Below are 10,639 nucleotides of genomic sequence, written 5' to 3'. Positions count from 1 at the left end.
CTCCGATGCCGGATTCCTCATGTTTGACTGTTCCCTGTATCTTGCATTGTCAAATTAATAGTTAGAGATTTTAATGGCCACATCTGGAGGTATCCGATCCAGATTTCTATAATTAAGCAGAACCTATAACTATCAATAATATCCATATTTGGGAGATACTGAACTCCAATCAAGTCATTTTTAAATGTATTTTTATGACAGCTTAAATATTTTCAATTCTTCATTAATATCATATGAATCCATATTCTTCCTAGAGAAGCAAGATAAGGCAAAGCAACTGTGGTCCAGTCTTGAAATTCTATTTCTAGTGGACTCTGCTCTGTTATGATTTAATTGGCTCGTTTCATTGCCATAGTGCCAGGAAGTTGCTGAAACTTGAGCGACAACAGTAACGTTAGCCAGCAACTGTTACAGTTGGTTTTGTTTTTTATATATTTGGGGTTAGCGATAACATTTAAGCAATAGTTAGTGGTTAAATCACATGGGGTTTATTGGTAACGTTAGTCCGTTAAAGTAGAGGTTGAACTGTTGTCGTTGTGTGTTCTTTGTATTTATTGAGCTAGCCAGCACGTTTGCTAATAATGCTAGGGTCAGGTGAATATCAAATTATTGATTAATTGAAGAATTTATTGGCGCGGAAATCAACCCAATTTGCAGTACTATGGAGGACAGCACCACTGAACTCGAAGGACCCAGTTGTTTGAGTGTCGGTCAGCAGTCAGAAGAAGCGACACCAACCGATATTAGCCACCAGAACAGTGTCGACAACGATGGTTCGAAAGACCACAATGGGACATCTAATAATGTTGACTCGGATTCAGGGGATGAGGTACAGTATTGCAGACTTGGACAATATCTAGTGTTTTTCTAATTTTGCTGGAGTGACGAGAATAATGAATGTACTGTTGTTATATGATATCTGCTACACTGGTTGGTACTCTATTATAACTGTGATGCACTCCAGTTCTATAATGTGGAATGACATTGTGAATGTTTTGTGTTTTGTTTTCACAGCCTGAACTCCCTCTTAATCAATTTTACCCTTACATCCGCTGTACTCTCTGCTGCGGAATCCTAATTGATTCCACCACCATCACAGAGTGTCTGCACACTTGTGAGTTACAATGATTTGAGATAAACAATCCTGAAATATGACTGCTATCCCTTCAGTCTCATTCCATCAGTCATACTTCCTTTGTAATCTGTTCTCTCTTCCCCAGTTTGTAAAAGCTGCATAGTGAAACACTTCTTCTACAGCAACAGGTGTCCCAATTGCAGCATTGTAGTCCATCAGACACAACCATTGTACAACATAAAGTAAGCATGCCTGCATGAAATCTACGAGCACACAGACTCTTGTCTTGTTTTACATTTGAAGACATCGGTTCATGTTTTTCTACTTGGCATCATGTTATTTAAAGAGGACATCCCATGAGTGTCTGTTTCTATGGTTACCCTCTCCCTGCTGGGGAGTTACCTGGAACACAAAGTCCTGGTGTGATGCACGGATACTGATGTCTCTCTGTAGACACCACTATTATTCATGTCCAAGCACACTCGTCATCTATTGCAGAACTCTGCTTTCAGCACAGGCCAAAGGGATGCAAATGTAAATATTACTGTTGTGCCAACTCATTTGAATGAAAACGTTGCCATGATAAACTGAGATGTTCACTGAAACAACGTCAGCTTTGAAGTTGATTACTATACCTCTCACATTGACCTGTTATCAATTAATACAATGAGCTATAGGTTAATACTCACTTATACACTGGTATGTAGATGCTTACTGTATGGTGGGTGTTTTTGCATCTCCACAGACCTGACAGACAGTTGCAAGATATTGTTTACAAGATGCTGCCACATCTGGAAGAAAGTAAGTATCCACAAGCCTTCCATTTCTCAGATTTTCCCCAAATGCCTCTTGGCAATCTTTTGTTTTGCAGTTAAAATTAGTATTGTCTTTACTCTTTATTGTCTTTGCAGTGGAGAGAGCAAGGATGATTGATTTTTACAAACAGAGAGGACTGGAGGTGCCTAAACCAGGTATATAAGACCAATGTCGTCGTCGTTGCTGCTAATTGTTCTTTTTTGGTAGAGATTTGGTGCAGCTTTGTTTATAGGAAATAGTTTGGGTATTTGAAGACCCTCTGATTTTAGCCATGTCTCTGTCTGTCTCAGTGCTGGGTGTGGAACATTCCCCTAATGCTTCTGTAAACGCTTGTCTTTCTCTGTGACCACAGTGATGGCGTCCCCTGCGGTCCCTGTGCTGAAGAACCAGAAGCAGAGGAGGGCATTGCTGCCCCAGTCTGTCTTCGCCATCCCTCCTGAACTGGACGTGTCACTGCAGCTGGAGTTTTTGGGGTGAGTCTCTCCCTAGCATTTTCTATTTGAGGGATGGAAGGGTATTCCCTGAGAAATTTTGAAATTAGATTGTTTGTCTCTGGTCATTCTTGGCTACACCAGTAGATGGTGCTGGAGTGCTACTGTGCTTCCTTTGAGTGCATATGGACTAGGGCAGCATTTCCCTAACTCGGTCCTGGGGACTGCCAGGGGTACTCCTTTTTGTTTTTTGCCATAGCACTACACAGCTGATTAAAATGGTCAAAGCTTGATGAATAGTTGATTATTTAAATCAGCTGTGTAGTGCTATGGCAAATAACTAAATGTGCACCTCTTGGGGTCCCCATGACAGAGTTTGGGAAACCCTGGACTAGGGAGAACATTTCAAGTTACAAGACTGATGGTTAACTGTACAAGATTGGTTGCAAGGATTAAGAAAATTATATGTAAAGTTGTTTGTTTCCAGAGCGGAAGAAGGCATAGACGGCTATAAGGTAATTACTGCTGTCACACTCTTTTCTCATAATGACTTGTATGAGACTGTTAAAATTAAATAACAGCATAATGCTGCTATCCAGCCACTATATAGTAATGGTCATGCATAAAGCAATGTTGCTATTGTGAATTTGAGTTATATTGGTAAAATGAACAAGGGATTGCATGCTCTAACACCCGTGTCCCTGGCCAGCCTTTGGAGAGGCGGTATGTGCGAGTATCGGGGGATGCCACTGTCCACCATGTGGCGCTCTTCATCAGGAGGAAGATGGAGCTGAGCCCCGCCTGCCAGGTCAGTGGGAGGGGTTACACATTGACTTTACCAGGATGTCTGATGCGGTTATGAACTATTTCTCAGAGGGAGACCTGGCAAGGGGAAATGCATAAATATGTACATATCTGCTCGTTATGTGAGAGAGCTCTGCTTTAAGAAATCTTTATGTTGAACCCATCTCAATTTCATCCCCTGTAAAATACTTTAGAGGCCTAAGTAACCAGGTGAGAGGTAGATGCAGAGCCTAATGCTCACACAAGGACAGAGGGGGAAGAGTGATCGTGTCTTGTGTAAAACTGCAGAGCGCAACAGCACAGCCCTACCTGTATGTAGGGTGTTTAGCAGTAACAGGGATTTATTTCTTGACACTCACCGGAGTGGGTAGTAGAGTAGGTAATAGGTGCACTATCTCGATTTATTAGCTGGGTGCTCTGCCATTTACTCTGCCATGCATTGGGAAAGTATTCAGACCACTTGATGTTTTTCATACTTTATTCTGAAATGGATGACATTTCCCAAATCTACACACAATACTCCAGTACAAAGCAAAAACTGGTTTTTAGAAAATGGATATCACATTTACATAATTATTCAGACCCATCATAATTTTGATATCTTCACTATTATTCCACAATGTAAAAAATGAAGAGAAACCCTGGAATGAGTAGGTGTCATCTTTTGATTGGTACAGTATGTCTCATCCCAATGCTCTCTCGGAGATCTACGGACATTTCCTTAGACTTCATGGTATAGTTTCTGCTTTTACATGCACTGTCAACCATTGACCCTTACACAGGTGTTTCTTTCTAAAATGATCTACATTTCTAAACACGTTTTAATTTTCTCCTCACCTACCTACACACAATACCCCATAATGACAAAGTTATCTATTTAATCCATTTTGAATTCAGGCTGTAACTCAACACAATGTGGAATAGGTCAAGAGGTATGAATACTTTCTGAAGGCACTGTATACAAATACACAGATCAGCAGAATAAACTTGACAAATAGCATTTAGGTGGAAGTAGGAAATTTGAGATATTCTGGTGTAATAGTTAGTTCCTAGTACACAATAAACCCCCCCAAAAAATGGCTGCTTTGGGGTATGAAAAGTAGACATCTGGATAGAAAGATTGATTTAATGTATGGAAAATATATATGAGCATACAAATGGGAGTGCGGCCATATAGTCTACGACAGTGGTCACCGACCAGTCTATCTCCAAGGCGTTCCTAGTCGATCGTGAAAACATTCTTTGTAAAAAAACAACGATAAAGCCTACTTTTTTCTGTCTCGCCCTTTGCCAGTTAGGCAAAGTGTTCCCATTTTGAACCATTTCATGTGTCAAGGTACAAAATCAAGTGCTCCTATAGGCCTACCGATTTGCTCAGATGGCTGTCTGCAACTTACTCGTTGATACTGTGATTTCAAAATGTCTAAACATTAGAGAATGTCAATGAATACAACAGTGAGTTCTTGTTCAGCACTGTCAACATTTTATTTGTATTATCATAAGCCATGAAATGCGCTGCAATCAGCACTGCAGATTCAATGAATAACTACCAAAGTGTATCGCTTCCATTTTTATATTTAGTGGCTTTTTAAAAATAGATATATCTCAAGGAATATTTCACTTTCTCCGGTAATGGGAGTAACGACATGAATCTGTGCATGAGGCAAAAATAATACGGTGTGACTCGAGTTTCTCCATCAGCTCAAAAACTATGTTCCCTTTTTGGTTAGTCTTAGCCAAGGGGGGATAGCTGAGGGACAATCCGAGTGTGACCCTCTAATGCTCTTCATCCGCTGAGACTGACCATCAGATGCAGGCACCATCAGTCCAGTAAAATAAAGTAAGCAAATTATGAACATTTACAGTGCATTCGGAAAGTATTCAGACACATTCCCCTTTTCCACATTTTGTTACGTTACAGCTTTACTCTAAAATTTATCAGGAAAATAATTTAATCAATCTACACACAATACCCTGTAATGACAAAGCAAAAACAGGTTTTTAGTTTTCACATCCTTTTGCTATGAGACTCAAGACTCCTGTTTCCCTTGCTCATCCTTGATGTTTCTACAACTTGATTGGAGTCCACCTGTGGTGAATTGATTTGGAATGGCACCCACCAGTCTATATTCGGTCCCACAGTTGACAGTGCATGTCAAAGCAAAAACCAAGCCATGAGGTTGACGGAATTGTCCGTAGAGCTCAGAGACCGCTTTGTGTCGAGGAACAGATCTGGGGAAGGGTACAGAAGCATTGAAGGTCCCCAAGGACACAGTGGCCTCCATTCTTAAATGGAAGAAATTTGGAACCACCAAGACCCTTCCTAAAGCTGTCCACCTGCCCAAAATGAGCAATAGGGGGATAAGGGCGTTGGCCAGGGAGGTGACCAAGAACCCAATGGTCTCTCTGTGGCGATGGGACAACCTCCCAGAAGGACAACCATCTCTGCAGCACTCCACCAATCAGGCCTTTATGCTAGTGGCCAGACGGAAGACACTCTTCAGTAAAAGGCACATGACAACCTGCTTGGAGTTTACCAAATGGCACATAAAGGATTCTCAGACCATGAGAAACAATATTCTCTGGTCTGATGAAACCAAGATTGAACTCTTTGGCCTGAATGCCGAGTGTCACATCGGATGGAAGCCTGACACCATCGCTACAGGGAAGTATGGTGGCAGCATCATGCTGTGGGGCTGTTTTTTTTTCAGCAGCAGGTACTGGGAGACTAGTGACGATTGAAGGGAAAGATGAACGGCGCAAAATACAGAGATCCTTGGATGAAAACCTACTCAGGACCTCAGACTGGAGCAAAGGTTCACCTTTCGACAGGACAATGCAGGAATGGCTTCGAGACAAGTCTCTGAATGTGCTTGAGTGGCCCAGCCAGAGCTCGAACCCGATCGAACATCTCTGGAGAGATGCTCCCCATCCAACCTGACAGAGCTTGAGCATCTGCAGAGAAGAATGGGAGAAACTCCAAATACAGGTGTGCTAAGTTTGTAGCTTCATACTCAAGAATACTCTAGTCTGTAATCACTGACAAATGTGCCTTACTCAATACTTTGTTTAAAGGGTCTGAATACTTATGTAAATGTTATTTCAGTTTGTATTTGTAATTTGCAAGCGTTTTCTAAACCTGATTTTGCTGCTTTGTCATGAGCTATTACTGGTGTGATCATATACCAAGTTTTGAAATATAATATTAAAATGTTTTTAGAAGAACATTGGCAGGGCAATTCAAGCATAGCCAATATTCAGTGATAATGTATTGGGCCTATAGTCTACTGCACAAACCTCCATTGGTACAGAACTGTTTTTAAAAGGGTAGGAAGCATGAGTTTTTTTACTCAGCAATGTAACACTGTGGTCAGAGTTAGTAACTTAGTTGTTGTCACGATCTGGTTACATAAGTACAAACAGTTATGTTTTTGTGTTATTGCATATTTATTGACTTATTTCTGGATATCTTCTAAAGTTTAAACTACCCACAATGCACTATTTATTAAAGTCATATGGAGGATCTACTCTGTGTTAGAGTTCATATGCTAGCTCAAACTGGCTAACGTTAGCCACTAGCCATGCTAGCATGTAATTACATTCCAGACCAAGTGTTGGCGTTGGTGAGTTACAATCCACTAATCATAAGGAAGTGTGATGTAAACAAGGGCATAGTGCTAGCGCACTAGCTGTCATCGGTAGGTCTCAGCATGCATTTGGACTCAAAGTGATTTTGATTCAGAAAAGTTTGGAGATGAATGGTCTGAATAAGAAATCATGATTTTAGACATTGACTGCATGGTGTTTAATCTATCACTCAAAAACGTCTCTTGTTGTGAAAACATTTTAGGGAGGTTACCACCTCCTGATGGATAGAAGTTCTTGAATATTTTGATCCAGGAAGTTGATACTGTTGGTCACTTAACAGTGAACAGAAGGAAAGTCGTTGTGGTGTTCAGATAACGGACAAAGTCATCAGGATTTTGTTTAGATGAACCCCAAAATATAATTGTCCTCAATCTAGCATTTCCAAAACTTAATATGGGGTAGAAAATCTCCAACAACAAGATTTGCGTAAATCGTGGCTACTGCTGTGCATTTGGTTTGAAGGTAGAATTTGTCATGCCTGAAATAGTTATTTGCAAGTACCAATTTCAAGACCTCCAACAAAGTCATTAGGGGGATTCACCAATCTTTCCTCACGTGACTTTAGGAATTTGGAAATCGATTTGTAGGCCTTCAGCATGGGCAATGCAGATGTACTGACTAGAGTTCTTATGCACTTTCGGAAGGGGATAGATACCTGGGGTGACTGGATAGGTGACTCTTAGGAACTTGTGATCCAGTTTTGGTCAGACACGCAATTTCAGATTTTCTAGAGGCAAAGGTCTATAGGAACAAGACAGGTTCAGGTGTTTTTCAGAACTCATGCCCATAACTCTTGCCACACCTTTTTCTGTGGGTTTTATGACAATGTCCGTATTCTCCTGGAGTTCATTTAGTACTCGTCTTTCAGCTGGAGGAAGACTGTGATATTGGGGTCCCTTGTCATTTTTGAATTTAATTTCCAATTATTTTTCAACCAGTCTGACAAATGTGGTGACAACTGGACTTTGTATGAGTAGGGGGGGACAAATGAGAAAGGGCGAGGGGCAGGGAGGGAACCCGCTGGGTTATGGTTTCTCGCTCTTTGTAGGGTCTGTCGATATGAAGCTTGTACTGGATCTGTTCAGTATGACTGTATGAAAATGTGGATACCGCCCAACCCTAATTTGTGTGTTTGTGTATATATATATATATATATATATATATATATTAATTGTTGGTTGACTGTTTTGAATAGCACTTTGCACCACCCTGTGGGCAATTGTAATTATCACCTAGGCACTTGCATAAAAAAAACAATGGCTTTGGCAGATCTCTTGATGCTCTGATGAACGCATAACTGCCAAAATGGATTGGCCTGCCCAGCCAAAAATAAAAGGTGACATGAGGTGACGTCTTTAATTTTTTTAAATTATTATTGAACTTGGGATTTAATTTCTAATCAGGAATACTATTTCTGTATCTTATTGAAATGGATCCGTAGCATTTATTACGGTTTTCATTTTCACATCTCAAACTGCACCTACCAGTTTTCGTTCACAGGTATTCCCTCCCTCAGGTGACTCCATTCAGTATGTCACTCTCAATTGATTTCATGCAGTCTGTCGCAGTGGTATGATGTCACGTTGTGGTGCAGGTGGATGTTGTGTGTGGAGACCACCTCCTGGACCGTTACCAGTCGCTACGAGAGGTTCAGCGCTCCATGGGAGATGACGCTCTACAGGTCAGTCCACTCAAAGGTCCTATGAATTTGTAGTTACTCTCTGGTCTGGAAATAGTCCTGATATCGTTAGCTTCCATTTATGAGTTTTATGTGTGCTTATTTTCTTGTTTATTTATTCCCAGGATGGTCTTTTGATTCTCCACTTTGGACTGGTGCTGGCTGCTCACACGTGAGCAGGGGGAAGGAAGTGGGATGGATGTGATCCTGACATTAACCCTGACCCTCAGGGAACCACGGTCTTCATTCTGCTACTAATGCCTAACAGAATCAAGTCTTCTACTCTCTGCCACTTAGACAGTTATCAGTGAATTGCTGAATCCAGGGCCCCGAAACTATAACCTAATCCTAACCAGAAGGTTTATCTCCAAGACTGATTTCAGAGGTCTGAAAGACTACAAGGACCTGTCATGCTACTGATGCCAAAAGCTCATGTTTTTGCTACACTTTGAGTTGAATGTACACTGTGTTCTTAAAAAAAAAAATTGTGACCAACTTTTGTAGCAGTCCCCCTCCCATCCATCTCCCGAGTCTCTATTTAGACCAAAGTATAAATACATATACAGTGCCTTCGGAGAGTATTTAGACCCCTTGACGTTTCCACATTTTGTTACGTCACAGCCTTATTCTGAAATTGATTAAATAAATCCAAATCCTCAGCAATCTACACACAATACCCCATAATGACAAAGTGCAAACAGGTTTTTTTTTTTTATGTATTTTTTTGCAAATGTATAAAAATATATCTTATTTACATTGGTATTCAGACCCTTTGCTATGAGACTCGAAATTGAGCTCCGGTGCATCTTGTTTCCATTGATCATCCTTGAGATGCTTCTATAATTTGATTGGAGTCCACCTGTGGTAAATTCAATTGATTGGACATGATTTGGAAAGGCACACCTGTCTGTATAAGGTCTCACTGTTGCCAGTGCATGTCAGAGCAAAAAGCTAGAGCTCCGATACAACATTGTGTCAAGGCACAGATCTGGGAAGGGTACCAAAACATTTCTGCAGCATTGAAGGTCCCCAAGAACAGTGGCCTCCATTCTTAAATAGAAGAAGTTTGGAACCATCAAGACACTTCCTAGAGTTGGTCGCTCGTCCAAACTGAGCAATCAGGGAGAAGGATCTTGGTCAGGGAGGTGACCAAGAGCCCGATGGTCACTCTGACTGAGCTCCAGAGTTCCTCTGTGGAGATGGTAGAACTTTCTAGAAGGACAACCATCTCTGCAGCACTCCACCAATCAGGCCTTTGGGGTAGAGTGGCCAGACCAAAGCCACTCTTCAGTAAAAGGCAGACTAGTCAGGATCGAGGGAAAGATGAACGGAGCAAAGTACAGAGAGATCCTTGACGAAAACCTGCTCAGGAACTCGGACTGGAGCGTAGGTTCACCTTCTAACAGGACAACGATCCTAAGCACACAACCAAGACAACGCAGGAATGGCTTTGGGACAAGGCTTTGAATGTCCTTGAGTGGCCCAGCCAGAGCCTGGACTTGAACCCGATCGAACATCTCTGGAGAGACCTGAAAATAGCTGTGCATCAACGCTCCCCATCCAACCTGACAGAGCTTGAGAGGATCGGCAGAGAGAAATGGGATAAACTCACCAAATACAGGTGTGCCAAGCTTGTAGCGTCATACCCAAGTAGACTCGAGGCTGTTATCGCTGCCAAAGGTGCTTTAACAAAGTACTGAGTAAAGGGTCTGAAAACATATGTAAATGTGATATTTTTATTTGAATACACAATACACAAAAATCCTGTTTTCGCTTTGTCATTGTGGTATTGTGTGTAGATTGACGAGAAAAAAAAACATTTAATCAATTTTAGAATAAGGGGTCTGAATACTTACCGAAAGCACTGTGTCTTATGCAACCGTGAGATCCTGTCATTGGTGTCAAGTTCCACTTTAAACTCGGATCTGAATGGGGAGAGGTCAGATGGACCTTGAACAAGGCCTTAAAATAATGTTCCAGTAGGCCTATTATTATAACCTCTGTATATGGGCTGGTAATTTTATGTATTACATTTCTATCTTCCTATTCTGCACCAAACTTCAAGGCTTTGTACATGCTCTGTGAATCATTAGCACCCCACTCAATTTTGCGATGAGGTAGCTTGCCTTGTCCCCCGATGCTAGCATAAATAGTAGCATAATAATAAACATACACCATATTTAAAAA

At 41.2% G+C, this 10,639-nt stretch overlaps 1 protein-coding gene across 1 annotated transcript; it reads left to right on the top strand.

The window, feature by feature from the left end:
* The first annotated feature begins 334 nt into the window (after positions 1-334).
* On the top strand, positions 335-10,639 carry LOC110502401 (polycomb group RING finger protein 6). Its single transcript, XM_021580392.3, has 10 exons — positions 335-829; positions 1,015-1,114; positions 1,221-1,317; positions 1,821-1,876; positions 1,987-2,046; positions 2,244-2,364; positions 2,810-2,837; positions 3,032-3,130; positions 8,369-8,455; positions 8,578-10,639. The coding sequence occupies exons 1-10, from the start codon at positions 662-664 to the stop codon at positions 8,626-8,628; spliced, it is 867 nt and encodes a 288-aa protein (XP_021436067.1). The 5' UTR covers positions 335-661; the 3' UTR covers positions 8,629-10,639.

The sequence above is a fragment of the Oncorhynchus mykiss genome, chromosome 23 (genome assembly GCF_057628025.1).
Source record: "Oncorhynchus mykiss isolate SJ-2025 chromosome 23, ASM5762802v1, whole genome shotgun sequence".
Classification (NCBI taxonomy): domain Eukaryota; kingdom Metazoa; phylum Chordata; class Actinopteri; order Salmoniformes; family Salmonidae; genus Oncorhynchus; species Oncorhynchus mykiss.
The sequence above is the reverse complement of the archived record's forward strand: the minus strand, read 5'-3'. Positions and strand labels throughout refer to the sequence as shown.

What these genes read in the sequence shown, in the direction of transcription:
- LOC110502401 (XM_021580392.3), top strand. Translation starts at nt 662, where the DNA reads ATGGAGGACAGCACCACTGAACTCGAAGGACCCAGTTGTTTGAGTGTC. An exon ending in AGCTGAGCCCCGCCTGCCAG is followed by an intron (nt 3,131 to 8,368) that starts GTCAGTGGGAGG and finishes GTTGTGGTGCAG; the next exon opens with GTGGATGTTGTGTGTGGAGA. An exon ending in TGGGAGATGACGCTCTACAG is followed by an intron (nt 8,456 to 8,577) that starts GTCAGTCCACTC and finishes ATTTATTCCCAG; the next exon opens with GATGGTCTTTTGATTCTCCA.